At 37.1% G+C, this 20,782-nt stretch overlaps 1 protein-coding gene across 2 annotated transcripts in view; it reads left to right on the top strand.

Annotated features, from left to right (window-relative positions):
- Positions 1-15,093, top strand: part of ABCA6 (ATP binding cassette subfamily A member 6) — a 61,050-nt gene extending 45,957 nt beyond the window's left edge. For both annotated transcript variants that reach the window (XM_003913346.5, XM_021929342.2), the window contains 14 exons: positions 2,388-2,507; positions 4,059-4,136; positions 5,666-5,757; positions 6,450-6,570; positions 7,177-7,294; positions 8,234-8,325; positions 8,715-8,869; positions 9,377-9,452; positions 9,529-9,623; positions 10,586-10,705; positions 10,901-11,041; positions 12,751-12,830; positions 14,650-14,705; positions 14,842-15,093. In XM_003913346.5, the coding sequence (XP_003913395.2) occupies positions 2,388-2,507; positions 4,059-4,136; positions 5,666-5,757; positions 6,450-6,570; positions 7,177-7,294; positions 8,234-8,325; positions 8,715-8,869; positions 9,377-9,452; positions 9,529-9,623; positions 10,586-10,705; positions 10,901-11,041; positions 12,751-12,830; positions 14,650-14,705; positions 14,842-14,943 (1,446 nt within the window). In that variant the 3' untranslated portion in view covers positions 14,944-15,093. The remainder of the gene's footprint in view (positions 1-2,387; positions 2,508-4,058; positions 4,137-5,665; positions 5,758-6,449; positions 6,571-7,176; positions 7,295-8,233; positions 8,326-8,714; positions 8,870-9,376; positions 9,453-9,528; positions 9,624-10,585; positions 10,706-10,900; positions 11,042-12,750; positions 12,831-14,649; positions 14,706-14,841) is intronic.
- Positions 15,094-20,782: the final 5,689 nt, after the last annotated feature.

Raw genomic sequence — 20,782 nt, 5'->3', positions numbered from 1 at the left:
GTATGTTTTGTAAAATAAAGACTGTCCAAAATGTAAAAACAAAATTACACCGCAGTGTAATAGTAAAATATGTATTTGTGTATTTGTAATTTCCGATTATTTTTCCTTTGCCCTTCTTATGCTTATCTATTTCAGTGTATTTATTTATTTATTTCATTTTTCTGTCACTGGAAGGAATCTACATTTTCTAGAATGGTGGAATGTCAGACTTGAAAGAAATTTGAAATTGTCTAGTATGATTTACCTAATTTTATAGTGTTGCAGGAAATTAAGGAAACAGAGAGATTGATCGGGATGCAGGAGAGCTTTTATTTTAGGTGTGTATCGGCTCAGCGGACATGCGTCCTGAAAGTCTGAGCCCCGAACAAAGAAAGTGAGCAACTTTTAAGCATTTTGGGGTGGGAAAAACAAGAAGCAGGAAGCAGGTTTGCAGAAGCGAGAACAAATGCTGTTAGTCATTTATGCCATGACTTACATCTTAGGAAAAATATGAGTTGCAACTCAACTTTCACTTATTTATCTCGTGACCTTGCAGCTGCACAGCAAGAACAACAGGGACTTACAGAACTTACAAATTTGTGGGAAAGAGATATGGTTAGTGTTTCTTGGTACAGACAGTATTCTCTCTTAACTTTAACTTCTGGGAGGGAGGCCACATAAATTCTTTTCAGCCTTGGTTAATACAGCAATTCATTCCATGAGTCATTGTTATTTTTCTTACTATTACTATAATTTTTACTATTATTACTTATACTATTATTCTGTTATTTTCTTAATTTCCTACTTCAATAGAGGAAAGAATTAAGTAACTTGCTCAGAAAAACACGAAGAATAGTGACAGGCTCAGGAATAAACTTGAGTCTCAGACCTTATGTCATTCCTTATGTTAAAAAATATGAGACAGTAGCATGGTTGGAAATACTGATTCAAAACTTGTGCTGATTAACACATCTTGATTTCAGTAGGCTAAAAAGTTTCAAAATTATACCTCTTCACAAAGACCTCAAGCAGTTTGCACTAAAATTTGCATTTGCATACAGATAACTTGTAATTTATTTCTAAATATGTATTGAAAATATATGTTGTGAGAATTTGTCTTTCATCGTACAGCTAGTATCAACTTAAACCAAGCTAGTCCTAGGACTAAGGTAATTTGTTTACTCCTCACAGGATCGTATGTCAGAAGGTATAGTATGTTGATATTCAGTGCAGTTGTCCTTTGGTGATCTGGGATCCATTTGGAAGGACAGTGCAGGTGATGTCTCTCCATCGTTGAGTGAAGCCACAGTCAGCAGTTAATTTGTTTCTAGAGTCCAGTGGACTTCCGTACCTCCAGGGTTGTGGTGCTTCATGGGCACCCCAGACCCCTGTCTGATAAGGAAGTACCTTTTCAGCCTATTATGCTCTGTGGTGGAGGTATAGTAGCACATCTTAGCACATTGAGTCCTGGAGTAACCGCTCGCACTGTCAAAGTTTAGACTCCTCTCTTGTTCCAGTGGATGAGAAGAGAGGAAAGATTGTAGAAATGTGGAGGTCTGGTAGAATAAGAGAAGTCAGCTAAGTGAACTAAAGGACTTAGAGTAAATCCGAGATTTCTCATTTGTAAGGGGAGAGATGATAAAAGTATCTACATTATGGAGTTGTGAGGATTAAATAATTCCTGCTAAATTATTAAAACCTGGCATTTATGTAATATTTAGTGAATTTAGCAATTATGATTCTGTTTTTATTATAATCGGTACATTAATAACATCTGGCAAAGGGTAGTGCTCAATACATACTTGGCTGATCAATTGATTCTTAAAACAAAAAAATAAATAATTATCCTTATTCCTTCCCATTTGCCAATAAAAATTTATAAAATAAAATAAATCCATCACAATAAAAATACACACTCTCAGAAAAGTCCTTTGTTTGGTATGGGGAAGAAATGGAGCAGGAAGGACGATGAGAAAGCTCCACAGTAGTCTGGTTGAGAGACAGTATGGATTGTTCATTTTTTTATGATAGCCATGTAACTTTCAACATATACAGGTTTTTATTCATTAGCAATATTGTTACCTTAGCTATAAAAAGGTAATCCCTCTATCCTCTTGTCTTGGATTAAATTTAATAATACACTGGCAAGAAGTCTATTTGGTCATTTTAGCCATCACCTTAGTCGCCAGTCTTTATTAAGAATTTTCTATTGGGGATCATATGTATTTTTGTTAACAAAAGCTTCTTCCCTACTCTCTCTAAAAGTAGAAACTATCATTGCCAAATGAGTATATCTGCATATAGGAACATTATGATATACATCATGAGAACACCTGTATCTTAAATGTTTTACAAAATACCAATGGATTGAATATGTCTGATACAATATATTTGAACTTCCCTTGTAGGCCTCCATCATCATGTTTGTTACCACTTTAATCAGTAATTTTGACCTAAGTATATTAATTACCACCATGGTATTGGTTCCTTCATATACCTTGCTTGGATTTAAAACTTTTTTGGAAACGGTAAGAAATGTTACCAACTGTGTCATTAATTTTGAATATGTAGCTTATTAAAGTGCTTTTCCCAGATCAAGAGAGACAGATAGTAGTGCAACTGGGAAGTAACAGCAAATGGGCATAAGAGATTTTGGGGAGATGATGAAAATGTTCAAAAGGGGAATTGTGGTGATGCTTGCACAACTCTGTAAGCTTACTAAACATCCTTGAGTTCTACTCTCAGAATGAGTGAATTTTATCACATGCAAAATTAAATCTCAATAAAACATTTAAACTTTTGCCCTATTCACTTTGCCAAATATAGGCATTGTCAAATGCCATTCAAATATGGGTAATGCCAGATTGGGGGAAAAATGTGCCTGGTTTGACAGGTATTTGTTAGCCACTGAGGATAAACTCATATGCGATTCCATTCAATCATTCAAAAATATGTATCAAATACTATTCTCTGTTAGTCACTGTGCTAGTAATTGGGGACACCTGGTGAGCAAGATAGCACAGTCCTGACTTTCCCAAAGCTTAGTGGAGGCAAAGACAGACCGAACTTACTCAAGTCAATACAAGGAACCTAAAGGTTACAAAGCACAAGGGCAAAGGGCCAAGGGAGGACACACAAAGCACAGCTGGTGTGTTCTAGCAAGTCAGACAATTCTTCTGGGGACATTATATTTAAATACATGGCTAAAGGATGAATAAGAATTAGTTAATGGGACAGGAGGTAAGCATGTTCTGCAGAAGAAAACAAAGGCACCAAATCAGGAAAAGCCAGGAGGCATTAAAGAAACTGAATGTGGTTCAAGTGGAGGAAAGTATACGATGAGGCCAGGGCAAGATAGTTCAGTGGAGAACACACTTTTTGGAGCTCTGTACCACCCTGGATGAAATGGCTTTAAGGAAAGTAAAGAAGGCTTCCGTAATCGGGGATGTCCTTGGCGAACTGGAAAAGCCTTCCATTTGCAAAAATACATCTCCATTGGCTGAGCAATGCCTGAAGTTCTTGATTAGAAACGAATCCCTTTGCTTAAAGCATTTTCCTCCTAAGTAGACCTGCAAGGTGAAATACATTCATCTAGGTCTGTCATGTATTATTTAGGAGGAATGAGTAACTTTCTGAATGAATTGATTGATGAAGAAAGAATAACATGCTGGAACTAATTATCATTATGGGCAGATAGTCACCACTGGGATAAGAAGGGGCTCTGAAAAGGCTTGTCTGGGGCACTTAAGAAAAATATTGTCAACCTCCAGAAATTTTACCAGTGCCAACACCTCTCTCTGCTGTACTTTCAGTAGACTTTCTGCAAATGTTAAAACCAAATTTAAAAAAAAAATTGGAAGAGAGCAACAGACATAGGCTACTTGCTTATTGAGAGACAGCAAGAGTTGAGTAGGAGGTTCTCCTTCTCTGTGGGGAATTACTTTGTCACTAGTGCACACAGAGAAATTGAGCTTGATAAGGAAAATAGTCAATATGTGAATTTTATATTATTTAAATGCAAATCATAAAGCAGATGAATTATCATTAGTGTGTGTGTGTGTTTTGTTTTGTCTTTTCAGAGAGACCAGCAGCACTACAGAGACTCTCCAGAGGCAAATTTCAAATTGAGTGCCACTGATTTTCTAGTCTGCTTCATAGTAAGAAGACCTTTCCACCTCAGCACACATTCTTTTGGATGACTGTCATTCACTATAACAATTTGATCTTGTCCAAAATATGCCACTTTAAAAATGTTTTTATAGGCCGGGCGCGGTGGCTCAAGCCTGTAATCCCAGCACTTTGGGAGGCCGAGAAGGGTGGATCACGAGGTCAGGAGATCGAGACCATCCTGGCTAACATGGTGAAACCCCGTCTCTACTAAAAAAATACAAAAAACTAGCCGGGCGAGGTGGCGGGCGCCTGTGGTCCCAGCTACTCGGGAGGCTGAGGCAGGAGAATGGCGTAAGCCCGGGAGGGGGAGCTTGCAGTGAGCCGAGATCGCGCCACTGCACTCCAGCCTGGGCGACAGAGCGAGACTCCGTCTCAAAAAAAAAAAAAAAAAAAAAAAAAAAAAAAATGTTTTTATATGATCTTGATAAAGCAATTACCTTCAGACATGTTTCTAACCCTTAGAGTTACTTTTTACATGCTTGGATTGGCTATATATGTCCAAAATTTAATATTAAATTAATTTTTTGTTTACTTATCCTGTTTACTGTCCCTCCTCTAAATTTGAGAGAGCTTATAAAAGATAGAGATGCAATATAACTTACTTTCTTTGAATAATAGATAAAAAGGCAAAAATTGAATAATACAAGTGAAAGGGAAAATGATTATTTTGGTGTATTTAGGCTGCAGGAAACTACTATCTTTGAATTCCATGTGTCAGTACTTTTCTAGGCACAGGAGAAAATAAAGACAGAAGTCCCTGCCCTCATGGAGCTTATATTCTGGTGGAAGGAGACGGATAATAAACTAAATGGATTATATGTGTGGTATCAGATGGGTGGTCAGGAAAGGCTTCGAGAAGAGCACTTCAGTAGGAAGTAGTAAGAGTGACCCTGGCTCAATCCAGGGTCAGCCAGGCCAGTGTGGTTTTGACTGAATGACCAAGGAAAAGAGTGATAAGAAAGATGGCCACAGAATTCATGGGATAAAGTGAGAGGCCAGGAGAAAGGGTTGCACAGGGTAATCTAGATTACTCTAAAGGCTTTGACTCTACTCTGAGTGATGGAGGAGGAGTCATTGGAGGGTTTTAAGCACAGTGGTAAATTCAGACTTATGTATTAAAAAAGTAGCTCTGGATACTGTGTTCAGAACAGATATTTAGAGCAAGAGGGGCAGAGATAGCCCAGGTAGGAAGGGGTTGCAACCATCCAGGTGAGACATTATAATGACCTAGGCCTGAGTAGGAGTACCATGAGTAGGGGTGAGAAATAACTGGGTTATAGATAATTTTGAAGATAGAGCAGATAGAATTTACTTACAAACTGAATGTGGGTGGCAAGAAGAAAGGAGACAGGTTTCACTAACCTGGATTGTGAATGTATAGCTACATTTCTCCGCCAACTTATGAGAATGATTCATAACTATTTACCCAAAGACAAAATGCCACCAACTTAATTCAAATGTTTAAATAATATTTGTGAACCTATGCCTAAATATAACTGTATTTCTTTGCTCGTAGCCCTACTTTCAGACTTTGCTATTCGTTTTTGTTCTAAGATGTATGGAACTAAAATATGGAAAGAAAAGAATGCGAAAAGATCCTGTTTTCAGGTTGGGATGAAATTTAACTTTATACTTAATATCATATTTTAACATTCTTAGATGGTATCTGCGCTATCATCTTGTTAATACAGATTTACATCTACAAGGGAAGCACATGTTGATTGTCATGAGGGGAGGTGGATTGCTGCCTTACTGCCAAGAGATAGAACTCCCAGGCAGAGTTCTGGCTGTAAGCAGCTGTAAGAAACCTTCACTCCATCCAAAATTTAGTAAGCACCCAAATATGCCATTCTCTCCTCCGAGATAATTGTGCATCCTTGAAGAGAAAAGATGGGAAGGAATTGATTTAGCAACATAGTTGAGTGTTTTAAAAATGGAGGGCGTAGAAAGGGTGAGCAGTAAATGATGTTGAAAAAAAATCTGGTGTGATGAAGATGGGCTCAGACTGAGTAGAGAAAATGAAAGTGACATGGATTTTAAAGAGAAAGGAGCAATACCTGCTGATAGATTTGAAAGGGTCAAAGATTCTTACTGGAAGAATGGCAACAACACCAAGAAAGGGATTCTGGCTAGTGGGACAGGAGTTCTTGGCAAAAGCAGAAGTGATGTTGACAGTTATCATCACATCATCACCTGCATGTTAGAGAAGAGGACAGTAGTAAAATCACAGGAATGCTGATTTTTGACACATCTTTTAACAGTTAGAATACCACATGTAAAACATTTCATTTTCTCTGTAGAATTTCCCCCCAAAGTAGAGATGCTAAACCAAATCCAGAAGAACCCATAGATGAAGATGAAGATGTTCAAGCAGAAAGAGTAAGAACAGCAACTGCTCTGACCACTTCAATCTTAGACGAGGTAAAAAAGCAAGGGGCAAAATGGATGTTAATGGAGATATTCAAGAACTGTCAAGAACAGGATGTGATACGCTGGGTTTCATTTTGAAAGTTTGGATTTGGTGCATTTCTGTATTATGCGTCCAGGACACTCCAAAGAAGTGCCTGCATAATCAAGGCACTTCACTTATTTGGAGTGTCCTAGAAGCTAAAAAGAACACAAAACCTAATGGTTTTGTTTTTCTTTTGAGAAAAGTGGGCTTTCATAATTAGGGCTGTAATTGCAAGATCAAACAAGACCTCATGAGTTAAAGAATTTAAGTTAGATTTGTCAAAGAATGCTAAATAGAGATTAAGATTTTCAGGGTTACTCTATCTGACTATTTGACATGGTTCCATGAGGTTAGCCATCCCTCTTCTGGCAAGACAATGAGCTGCTTCCATGAAATTCAGTCTATTTAGAAGCAAGAAATATTTTCTACATTAATGAAAGGGTATTACCTTTAGCAGCATGAATTACTCTCAACTCAAAATATGGTTTGGTTTATGACATAAGGCATGAATGGTTCCAGCAGAGAACTAAAGTCTCTGAAATTTAAGAGGAAAATCATGCTGTCATCTCTCCTAGAAACCTGTTATAATTGCCAGCTGTCTACACAAAGAATATGCAGGCCAGAAGAAAAGTTGCTTTTCAAAGAGGAAGAAGAAAATAGCAGCAAGAAATATCTCTTTCTGTGTTCAAGAAGGTCTGTAATAATCCCTTTTACAATTCACCATTATTTTTAGAACTACCTATTGAACATCTATGTCATAGGCACAGTTTTACTTGCTGAAGCATTCATTAATTTATTCTATATATATATATATATATATATATATATATATATATTTTTTTTTTTTTTTTTTTTTTTTTTTTTAGTGTGCCAGGGAGTGTTTTAGACTCTGGAAATACAATTATGAAGGAACTAGACAAAGAGAATCCAGGTAGAGGAAACAGTGAGGGCAGGGACTCAGGCACATTTGGAAAGGTCTTCAGCCAAGAGGCCACTGGATGCATCCATAAATGGAAGGGATAAAGCTATAGAGCTGAGCAGTGCCCGATTAGGTACAGCTTTTGAAAACAGCAATGAGTTTGTGTTTTGTACAAGTTAGCGGAATACCATTGGAGAGTTTTTAGTGAACTTGTGTCACATTTAATTTATATTTTGAAAAGATTACAGATTGGCTATTGTTTGTTTGTCAGTTTGGTTGTGGGGGGACAAGTTCAGAGGCTTTTATATCAGTTGGGATGAAAGATGATGGTAACTTGGACACAGGTGGTTGAATTTGGGATGAAGAAAATATCCCTAACTTCTCAAGTTTGACAATCATTCATACATGCACTCAGTGCATCAGCCATCTATTATGGAAAACAATTGGGCACATTTCCAACTGAAACAAGTAATCTGGGGGCGGGGGGAAAGGACAGATGTATTGACATCAAATTCACAAGGTTTGCCGTAACATTTGGCATAATTACAGAAAATAAAGAACATGCTTTGGTGACATGGATTACATATATGTTATCGATCTCAAAATGGTACTAACTGAAGGGTGCAGAGATCTTAGAAGATTTCACTGGAGCAAAAGGTTTATGTTGTTCAGTATTTCACTTCCAATATTGATAGTCTGATTCTTTCTTTCAGGTGAAATTTTGGGATTGCTGGGACCCAATGGTGCTGGAAAAAGTTCATCTATTAGAATGATATCTGGGATCACAAAGCCAACTGCTGGAAAGGTAGTGAGGAAATGGTTTCCATTTCCCAAACAGAAATTCCATGATACATACAGAGTCCATCTTTGTAAGACTATACCCCTCTTAAAATTTTTACTGGGCATCAAGTGTTTATAACAGGACTTGGAATATTACCAGAAACCAATTACCTTCTCCTCATCGGTTTCTCAGGAACTACCTGAGCTTATTAGGTCTCTTTTCTCCTTTGCATGTAAAACTATACTTTTATATTAGTACTTTAAATCATTTTCTGTAATAAATATATGAAGTAATTTCTATAGTATTTATTTGACGGTTAAACAATGTAGGCGTTTATATATGTCGGTTTCTGGAGTAATTGCACTATTGGAAAAAAGGCTGCATGCCTTTCTAAAGCTCTTTTATTTTTTTAGGTGGAACTGAAAGGCTGCAGTTCAGTTTTGGGCCACCTGGGGTACTGCCCTCAGGAGAACGTGCTGTGGCCCATGCTGACGGCGAGGGAGCACCTGGAGGTGTATGCTGCTGTCAAGGGGCTCAGGAAAGTGGATGCGAGACTCACCATCGCAAGGTACAGATGGGACCTGCGATTCCTTTGTGTCAGAATGCAGGGAGACTGTTGCAATGATGATGAATTCACTAATAAAGAACGGAGAGTGAATATGATATCTCCACCCTTCCGGAGTGTCAGTGGCACAGCAGGGATGAGGGACAAGACCTGACTTCCTGCATCCCTGAATGAGAGATCTTTAAAAAATGATTGTATAAAATAATTGACAAGGAATAAGTGAATGAATCACCATAAGTCATCATCCATTTCAGTTTTCTAATTTAAAAAACCTGGACATGAAATAATCATCCATTTTCAGTTTCTCATTCAGAATTCTAGTTTTTCCTAAAACTGTTTATGAAGAAAAAAAAAAATCTTTCATGTTCCAAAATCAATCTCTTTTTTAAAATTGTTAGGATTTTGAAAATAATATTGCTAAACTTCCCTCCAATGCCGTTACTGTTCTGTGTGCTTGGATTTTCCAAAAACCTTCTCTTGACCAGATGTCCTCATTCTGTTTTCTATCAGATTAGTGAGTGCTTTCAAACTGCATGAGCAGCTGAATGTTCCTGTGCAGAAATTAACAACAGGAACCATGAGAAAGGTATGTGTGGTGTCTGATGCTCTATGGAGAGCTGGTGTGGTGTGGCAGCAAACAGGGGTGTTTTTCTGCATTGCAGTTGTGCTTTGTGCTGAGCCTCCTGGGAAACTCACCTGTCTTGCTCCTGGATGAACCATCTACGGGCATAGACCCCACAGGGCAGCAGCAAATGTGGTGAGCATCATTATACCCCAGAGCTGCGAGATGCACATTAGGGAATGTTGCATATTTTAACTGATCTTGGAAAATCAGTCCTCAAACCCACTGGTTCCTGATTCAGTGGACATAATTTATATTATCAGGAAAACAAATATTTAACCAATAGATGATCTAATCTGCATGATGTTCATGTGGTATTCAGGTTTAAAAAACCTCACATTTTCTTGGGGTTTTAGGTTTTTAATGTGGACTGTTAAAATAGAAAAATATTTTGCCTTTTAATTATTGAGATGTCTATAACTGTTTCCTCTTTTTTTCCTTCTACTTTGTTTCCTTGGAGACTATTAACTTCCTGACACAATTTTCCGATTTTTTTTTCCTTTTTAATGTGACCTGTCAAATTAGTTCCTCCAGTTTTTCTCAGGTTTATTCTTTTTCTTACTTTCCCATCTAGGATTTACCCTTTGGAATAACAAAATCTTCAATCTAGTTTCATATTTGTCACTGTCCAATACTTTTCCAACTTTAACAAAAACTTTGTTATGGCAATTTTATACAAACGTAGAGAATCGCTTATGAATCCATTATTCCCAAGGAGAAGTTTCAGCAGATATCAATAGAACCAATCTCCTTTCATCTATATCTTCACCTACTTCCTTTCTCCACCTTCCAATTATTTTGAAGGAAATACAAAGCAGCATATTCTTTAATTTATAAATATTTCAGTTGGTATCTTCAGAAGATAAGGAGTTTTGTTAACTCTTAAAAAAAGAGTTTTTAACTCAACTACAATATGATTAGCACATCTAAAAATATTTAATAATTTTTCTTTATGTTATCAAAAACCTAGTCAGTGCTTATATTGCACTATTTTTTTTGAATTTAGGATCTGAATGTGATTCATATATTGTATTTTATCTTGTTTTTGTTCTGCACTTAGTTATTTTAAATACTGTTAATTTTTTTGCTCACTTCAGGCAGGCAATCCAGGCAGTCGTTAAAAACACAGAGAGGGGTGTCCTCCTGACCACCCATAATCTGGCTGAGGCAGAGGCCTTGTGTGACCGTGTGGCCATCATGGTGTCTGGAAGGCTTAGGTGGGTGTTTCTCCAGAGCCTGCATTTGATGCCCAAAATGAGATTTCCCATGGAACGGGCAAAATCCCTGTGTGGCTGGAGCCCTTCCGTTTGGCTTCCTTGGTGACACCTTTTCTTCTACATTTGAAATTTAAGAATAACATTAAAAAATTAAGGGCAATTTTTTTTCCAACATATTCTCTTTCTTGCCCATAGATGCATTGGCTCCATCCAACACCTGAAAAACAAACTTGGCAAGGATTACATTCTAGAGCTGAAAGTGAAGGAACCTTCTCAAGTGACTTTGGTCCACACTGAGATTCTGAAGCTTTTCCCACAGGCAGCAGGGCAGGAAAGGTGAGAGGGGCTTTTGATTATGAAGAAATACAGAGGCTTTATCCACTCAGTGGTTTCCTTTTAGCTGTGTGAGAAATTCATAGTGATTTTACTTCATAATAAAAGTTAGGGACCGCAGAAACTGATTTGTTCAGTATTCCAGATTATAAGAGATTGAGACGTACTCAGGAAGCTGTGTCCCCCCGGGGCAGCCCAGGCACACCCTCCTTGGCCATCCCAGGCTGATCCCCAGCTCCAGAGGGGGACTTGGAAAGACTTGGGGAAAGGAACTTCTCATGACTGAAACCCACACAGGACCACAATGGTGTCCTTCCTGGGCCTCCTTATAAATGCTTGACATATATAAATATTTAAAATGTAAAAGATGTAAATATTTAGGGTGAATTTTCCCCATAGGAAACAAATGGCAATTGAGATCATCAAAGAGTCTCTCTTTAATGGAATTTTCATACCTTAAAATGGAGACCAGAAAGGGGTGTGTGTATGTGTGTGTGCATGCCCACATATCTCTGTGTGTGTGTGTATGTGTGTGTGTGTTTGTGTACGTCTGTATGTTGTTTGGGGGAGGGCAAGAAGGTGGAGCAGAAACTGAATTTGAAATTGCCGTGGAGAGATAAGCACATCAAAAAATAGGACATAAAAGCTACTATTTTATTTTAGCCCAGTGTAAATGTAATTAAATTTTCTAAGATAGATATCAGAACATGTAACTTCGTCCCGTTCCCAGACGTTTGGTGTCACAAATCAGAGAAGCGGTTTTGATATAGGTGGGAAGATCGAAAATGATAAGACAGAAAGAGCAGGGGCTGGTCTGAAAAGGGCCAATCCTGGACGTCTGGTCAACCTTAGTGCCACCTGGGAGCACCAAACCCCTGTTTGGGAATAGGGCATGAGGGTTTACAGCCAGAAGTAGCACACAGAAGCAAGATGCCCCAAATCAATTACAGCTCTTCCTTAGAGGTCAGGGAAGTATTTAGTTAAAGTATTTTATGTCCTTCCTCTACTGCTAACTCCAACTCTCCCAACCTCATGTTATTCTTTACAAGTTAGACTTCTGGGAGGAGGGGGAATCAAGGAGATTCTGAGGTTTTTTGATTGGCAGCCCCAGCTCTATCGATTTCCTTGCTTCTGGATGGCCCTAGGGCCTAGAAAGCCTTCAAAGTAAATATGTCTTCCCTACAGATCTTTTGCCAATATCAACCTCCATCTCCAAGATTTGCCACTATTTATGGTTTTACAAAATAGTCCTGAATTTACTTTTGTTTAAATGTTTATATTTTCCATTGTAAATGTAATGCAAATTCCTGGAAATGTAAGAAATAAAGAAAAAAATTCATTCATTAAAAAAAACCAAAACAATGAATTAGCTTTCTGATGACAAAGATGAACACTTATTTTGGGTTAATTGCCAACCTAATTTGAAATAATCAGAGGGAATAGTTCAGAATACCAGATTTTCAACAAGCAAAGGTTTTGCATAAGCTGAGCATATATATAATTATGCTGAATTATTACCAGGAGAGCTGTCTGCAACAGCCAGATACCAAAAATCATTTCAAAACAATGCTGTGATTTCATATTTAAGCCATACATTAATTTGCATTACTTTTATTTTAAGAAGAAAATTGTTGGTAATATCCATATTTATTCTGATGCTCATTTTCTCCCCTTGAAACTCAGAATTGAATACGACATCTTCCTATTTTCAGGTATTCCTCCTTGTTAACCTATAAGCTGCCAGTGGCAGACGTTTACCCTCTATCGCAGGCCTTTCACAAATTAGAGGCAGGTAAGAGTGACCATATTCAAATAAATCTTTTGAAGAATTAACTCACACTAAAATAATAATTTAATGGAAGCTAATTGGGTAACAATTTTTTAAAACAGGCCCGTAGGGCATGATTTTTAAGAATCCTAATGGTAGGTAATGGTGTGATTTAACCCCAATTTAGGTTAATCTGACTCTATGAAAAGAGGTTAATCTCCAGTGCAGGGACTGAAGCTGCAGGAAACACACATGCTTGACTGTTCTTACTGTGAAGCCATGGCATCCCACCCTAAAAGCCCCTGTGTGTGGCCTGCTTTGCCTACATATATATAATCCATTCACACCAAGTGTCCCAAATTATTACTTTACTCCCTTTCTTTCCTTACATATCCACCTCCTTCCCACTTTTCTCCCTCAGTAGATGCCCTTGCTTTGTATTTCACTAATAAAATAGAAGCAACAGAGAATGTTTCCATCCATCCATCAACCTCCTTGTGTCTGTGCACGTGTATTTGGCCTTCCTATTTGAATGATAACTTCGACCGTCCCCTGGATTGTGTGTAACTCCTCTTGCTAATTGAAATTGTCCACACTCTCTCTCCTGTCATCATTTTCTCTGCTTTCGACCCCATCATTCCCAACAGCAGACCATCGTGGTGTAGTTTCTCAGCACAGCATAATGGTGAAGAACTCAAACTCTAGAGCCCATCTTTCTGGGTTCTCAGCCCAGGCTGCTGCTTACTAGCTGGGTGACGTTGGGTGAGGTACTCAATCCCTGCATATCTAGATGGTTCGTCTCTACAATGATGGATACTGTTAGTGCCCACTTGGCCAGGTTGTTAGGATTAAATGAGTAAATATTTTAAGCACCTAGAACAATGCCTGGCTCATTATGTTTGACATAATGTATGTCATAATGTATATCTCTGCTTTGTTCCTTCCACACTAGACAGATGACTTTCTAGTTCTTCCTAAATGCTGCCAGACATGTAAGCTCCTGCCTCAGGACTTTGTACTTGCTAATCCTTCCTCCTGGAATTCTCCTTCCTAAACATCCAGGCTTCTTCCTCCCATTTTCAGGCGTTGGTTCAATTATTACCTGATTACTGTGGCCTTCTCTGACTATCTGGCAAAAAAGTGTGCCTAGTGCTCCCTATTTATTTTAATCAGCTTTATTTTTCTTTAAAGCCACTATCATTAACTTTATCATATATTTAAGTGTTTGTGTATTTAATGTCACTAATTCCTCCCACTAAAATGCAAACGACATCAAGGCAGGAGTATTTGTCTATTTTCTTGACTGTTCTATTTCTGGCATCTACGAGTGCCTCACACCTAGCAGATTCTTAGTGTATAAATGGTGAAGTATGCACACATGGATATGTGAATCTGGTGACAACTGTCACACAGACTTTTTGGTGGGGAAGTCCAGCAGAGAGGTGATACAACAGATGAACTGGATGAAGGGAGTTTCGAGTTCTCTTAAAGAGGATGGGATAGGATCTTCCTCATGTGTAACAATATTTTGACCAATGATTAGTTCTTCAAAGAACATATGTATCTTCCAAATACATATGCATGCAATACCAAAACAAATATTACTGAAACATAATATGAGAAAATGATAACATCAATATTAATATAGTATGTATTTACATTAAATCTGTGTGGCTTTCATTATTTCATCCTTATATCAAGTATTTGCTTATTCAACTTTATCTATTTATGTTAATGATTTACATTTTTATTATTTGTGATTTTGAAAAAATTCTTGGTAATAAATCGTAAGCATCTACTATTAATACTAGTCTTTTTTTTTTTTTTTTTTTTTTCCCATCAGTGAAGCATAACTTTAACCTGGAAGAATACAGCCTCTCTCAGTGCACATTGGAGAAGGTAAGTCAACTGGTTTGACTTTGTATCATCCTGGTAAATTTCACATGAAAGCAACATGCATTTTCCTATTCGTTTGGAAGACCAACAACTTGATAATCTCTCTTCCTTCTTTCCTTCTTCTTTGTCTCCTAATTAGGTATTCTTAGAGCTTTCTAAAGAGCAGGAAGTGGGAAATTTTGATGAAGAAGTTGATACAACAATGAGATGGAAACTCCTCCCTCATTCAGATGAACCTTAAAACCTCAAACCTAGTAATTTTTTGTTGGTGTCCTATAAACTTATGTTTTATGTAATAATTAGTAGTACATTTGATTTTAAAGATCATTTAAAATTAACATCAGGTGTATTTTGTATATTTAGTTAATAAATACATAAATTTAAAAATTTTTCTTCCTCTCAAACATAGAGGTGATAGCAAACCTGTGATAAAGGCAATACAAAATATTAGTAAAGCCACCCAAAGAGTCAGGCACTGGGTATTGTGGAAATCAAACTATATAAACATAGAATTTTTTTAAAAATGACTTTTTTACCTTTTACTAAAAACATTCTCTTGCTGAAATATGTGAAGGGTATATTCAGTAGCCAAGAGTTGCATGACTACTTCACACCAGTTCATGATACAACAGGTATACAGGTTTTCTTTTATAAGCAAGTACAACTCAAGAGTCTTCTGAAAATGTTCCAGAAATTGCTTTAAAACTCACAAGTACGGGGCCAGGCACTGTGGCTCACGCCTGTAATCCCAGCACTTTGGGAGGCCAAGGCAGGTGGATCACGAGGTCAGGAGTTCAAGACCAGCCTGGCCAATATGGTGAAACCCCGTCTCTAATAAAAATACAAAAATGAGCCAGGCGTTGGCATTTGCCTGTAGTCCTAGCTATTCGGGAGGCTGAGGGAGGAGAATTGCTTGAACCCAGGAGGTTGCAGAGAGCCAAGATCGTGCCAGTGTACTCCAGCCTGGGTGACGGAGCGAGACTCTGTCTCAAAACAAAAAAAAACACCTCCCAAATATTGGGAGGTCCTTAGACATACAAGTAGGCAAGTACTCACATTGAAAAGGAGTTCCATGATACCTTTTGAAAATAAAGGGAGTCACAGTAGTATTTGAACAACATTAACTTATTGTTTTCAGGGGGTGCTAATTTTCCTTGTCATCTTTGAATAGTTTTATGGGCTTTGATATTATTTTAAAATCATTTCTCCCTTATATAAGTGTATGTGCATGTATATATATCTATATATTTTCCACATATCTTTTATATTATTTAATTTTAAAATATCTGTCAGTTTAACATATTACTTTATTCTTTCCCTTAAAAATAGCTATTTAATTCTGAATATCACCCCCCAAAAATTCAAAGACCAAGCAGTATTCCTTCTGTGATTTTTTTTGGTGTTCACATATTGTACATAATGATAAGGGGTTCAATTCAACAAGAAGAGTTAATTATCCCAAATATATATGCAGTCAACATTGGAGCACCCAGATTGTTAAAACAATGATTTCTAGACCTATGAAAAGACTTAGTGAGACAAACAATAGTAGTAGGGAACTTCAACATCCCATTGACAGTGTTAAACTGACCATTGAGGTAGAAAACTAACAAGAAATTTTGGACTTCAATTTGACACTTGACTAATTGGACCTAATAGACATCTAGAGAATACTCCGCTGATCACCACAGAATACACATTCTTCTCATCTGTACACAGAACATACTCCAAGATTGACCACATGCTCAGACATAAAGCAAGTCTCAATACAGTTTTAAAAGTTGAAATCATACCAACCATACTCGCAGACACAGTGGAATAAAAATAGAAAGCAATACCAAGATCTCCCCAAATCATGGAATTACATGGAAATTTAAAAACTTTCTCCTGAATGACTTTTGGGTAAATGACGAAATTAAGGCAGAAATAAAAAAATCTTTTGAAATAAATGAAAGCAGAGATACAACATACCAAAATCTCTGGAATGCAGCAAAAGCAGTGATAAGAGGGAAGTTTATAGCACTAAATACCTACCTTAAAAAGTTAGAAAGATGTCAAATTAACACTCTAACATAACACCTTGTGGAACTAGAAGAACAAGAACAAAAGCCCGAAACTAGCAGAAGAAAAGAAATAACTAAAATCAGTGCAGAACTAACAAAATTGAGGCCCAAAAATCCACACGAAGAATAAATGAAACCAAAAATTGGTTTTTTGAATGGATAAACAAGATCGACAGACAACTAGCTAGACTAAAAAAGAAAAAAAAAAAAAAAAAAGAGAGAGAAGATCCAAATAAGCACAATCAGAAATGACAAAGGCAACATTACCACTGATCCCACAGAAATACAAAAGCTCCTCTGAGACTATTATGAATACCTCTATGCACACAAACTAGAACATCTAGAGGAAATGGATAAATTCCTGGAAACATGCAATCTCCCAAGATCCAACCAGGAAGAAATTGAAACCCTAGCAGACCAGTACCAAGTTCCAGAATTGAACCAGTAATGAAAAACCTACCAACCAAGAAAAGACCCAGACCAAATGGATTCACAACTGAATTCTATCAGACTTACAAAAAAGAGCTCAGCAATTTTACTGAAACTTTTCTAAAAATTCACAGATGAGGGACTACTCCCTAACTCACTTTATGAAGCCAGCATCACCCTAATACCAGAACCTGGCAAAGACACAACAACAAAGAAAACTACAGAACAATATCCCCGATGAATATAGATGCAAATATCCTCAGCAAAATGTAAGCAAACTGAATTTAACAGCACATCAATAATTTAGTTTACCATGATTAACTTGCCTTAATTCCTGGGATACAAGCTTGGTTCAACATACACAAATCAATAAATGTGATTTACCACATAAAGAGAATTAAAAATAAAACCATATGAGTATATAATTAGGTGTGGGAAGAGCCTGTGATTAAATCCAACATCCCTTCATGACAAAAACCCTCAACAAAATAGGCATTGAAGGAGCTTACCTCAAAATAATAGGAGCTATCAATGACAAACCCACAGCCAGCATTATACTGAATGGGCAAAAGATGGAACCATTCCCTTTGACAACTGGAATGAGACAAGGATGCTCACTTTCACCACTCCTGTTCAACATAGTACTGAAGTTCTTGCCAGAGTAATGAGGCAAGAAAAGGAAATAAAAAGTATGCAAATAGATGGCCACACAAAAAATAAATACCAAGGAATATATCTAGCTTATCTAATCAAGGAGGTGAAAGATCTCTGTAAGGAGAATTACAAAACACTGCTGAAAGAAATCATAGATGACACAGAAAAATATAACATGCTTATGGATTGAAATAATAAATATAGTTAAAATGGCCATACTCCCCAAAGCAATCTACAGATTTGACACTATTTCTACCAAACTATTAACGTCATTTTTCATGGAATTAGAAAAAATATTTTAAAATTTATATAAAAAAGTCTGAATGACCAAAACAACCATAAGCAAAAAGAACAAAGCCAGAGGCATCAGTATTGACTTCAAACTATACTATAAGGCTACAGTAACCAAAACAGCATGATACTTGTACAAAAAAGACATATAGACCAATGGAACAGAATAGAGAATGCAGAAATAAGGCCACACACCAATAGCAATCTGTTCTTTGACAAACAGACAAAAATAAGCAATTGGGAAAGGACTCCTTATTTAATAAATGGTGCTGGGATAGTTGGCTAGCAATATGCAGAATAATGAAAATGGACCCCCACCTTTCACCATATACAAAATTTAACTCAAGATGAATCAAAGATTTAAATGTAAGACTTCAAACTGTAAGAATCCTATGAGAAAACCTAGGAAACACCATTCTGGACATCTGCCTTAGGAAAGAATTTATGACTAAGTCCTCAAAAGCAATTGCAACAAAACAAAAAATGGACAAGTGAGACCTGAGTAAACCAAAGAACTTCTGCACAGCAAAAGAAACTATTGACAGAGTAAATAGACAACCTAGAGAGCGGGAGAATATATTCATAACCTATTCATCTGACAAAGGTCTAACATCAAGAATCTATAAGGAACTTATTTCAACAAACAAAAAACCAATAATTCCATTAAAAAGTGGTAAAAAACGTGAACAGACACTTCTCAAAGGAAGACATACAAGCAGCCAACAAACATGAAAAATGCTCAACATTGCTAATCACCAGAGAAATGCAAATCAAATCCACAATGAGATACCATATTATACCAGAGAGAATTGTTATTATTAAGAAGTTAAAATACAGCAGATACCAGCAAGTCTGTGGAGAAAAGGGAACACTGCCACTGTGGAAAGGAGGTTGGAGATTTCTCAAAGAACTTAAAATAGAACTACCATTTGACCCAGCAATCCCATTATTGGGTATATGACCAAAGGAAAATGCACACAAACTAGAAACCCTAGAGTAAATGGATAAATTTCCAAACAATCACATGACCTCATATATTCATCACAGCAGTATTCACAATAACAAAGACATGGAATCAACCTAGATGCCCATCAGTGGTGGATTGGATAAATAAAATGTAGTACATATATACCCTGGAATAAAAAGGAACACCCAGCCATAAAATATACTCAGCCATAAAAAGGAACAAAATCATATCCTTTGCAACAACATGGACACAGCTAGAAGCCGTTATCCTAAGTGTAGTAATGCAGGAACAGAAAACCAAATACCACATGTTCTCACTTATAAGTGGCAGCTAAATATTGAGTATTCATGGACATAAAGATGGCAACAATAGTCCCCCAGGGGACTAATAGACAGGGAAGGAGGCAAGGAGAAACTAATCATTGTTTACTCTACTCACTGTCTGTGTGATCTGTGTGACTAGATCATTAGTATCCCGAACACAGCATCATACAATATACTCATGTAACAAAGCTTCACATGTACCTCCTGAATCTAAAATAAAAGTTGAAATTATAAAAATAAAAATATTTTTATGATCAATGAAGAAAATTTGTATAATAGAGAAAAATATAGAAATTAAATAAAATTGAATAAAAGAATCACCATGATGTTAAGGAGAGAATGGAGCAAGACGGTAGAATATTTCTTACTACTGATTGTCCTTCTATAAAAACATCTGTTTGAATAACTGTCCACAAAAAGATCTTCACAAGAGCTAAGAAAACCAGGTGATAAATCACACTACCTGGTTATAGCATAATAAGGAAAGAGGCCAGGTATGATGGCTCATACCTATGATCCTAATGCTTTGGGAAGATGAGGTGGGAGGATCACTTGGGACCAGGAGTTCAAGACCATCCTGGGCAACATAGCAAGACCCTATCACTACAAATTCCAAAAAAAAAAAAAAAAAAGTGAAAGTTAGCTAGGTATGGTGGTATGTGCTTGTAGTCCAAGCTACCCAGGAGGCTGAGGTGGGAGGATTGTTTAAGCCCAGGAGTTTAAGGCTGTCTCTATCTCTTTCAGTTTTGCTCTGATCTTAGTTATTTCTTGTCTTCTGCTGGCTTTTGAATTTGTTTGCTCTTGCTTCTCTAGTTCTTTTAATTGTGATGTTAGGGTGTCAATTTTAGATCTTTCCTGCTTTCTCTTGTGGGCATTTAGTGCTATAAATTTCCTTCTAAACACCGCTTTAGATGTGTCCCAGAGATTCTGGTACATTGTGTCTTTGTTCTCATTGGTTTCAAAGAACTTATTTATTTCTGCCTTAATTTTGTTATTTAGCCAGTAGTCATTCAGGGCAGGTTGTTCAGTTTCCATGTAGTTGTGCAGTTTTGAGTGAATTCCTTAATCCTGAGTTCTAAGTTAATTGCACTGTGGTCTGAAAGACTGTTTGTTATGATTTCCATTTTTTGCATTTGCTGAGGAGTGTTGTACTTCCAATTATGTGGTCGAGCTTAGAATAAGTGCTGTGTGGTGCTCTCAGGATGTATATTCTGTTGACTTGAGGTGGAGAGTTCTGTAGATGTCTATTAGGACCACTTGGTCTAGATCTGAGTTCACGTCCTGAATATCCTTGTTAATTTTCTGTCTTGTTGATCTTTCTAATATTGACAATGCAGTGTTAAAGTCTGCCAC

The sequence above is a fragment of the Papio anubis genome, chromosome 17 (genome assembly GCF_008728515.1).
Source record: "Papio anubis isolate 15944 chromosome 17, Panubis1.0, whole genome shotgun sequence".
NCBI lineage: Eukaryota > Metazoa > Chordata > Mammalia > Primates > Cercopithecidae > Papio > Papio anubis.
The sequence above is the reverse complement of the archived record's forward strand: the minus strand, read 5'-3'. Positions and strand labels throughout refer to the sequence as shown.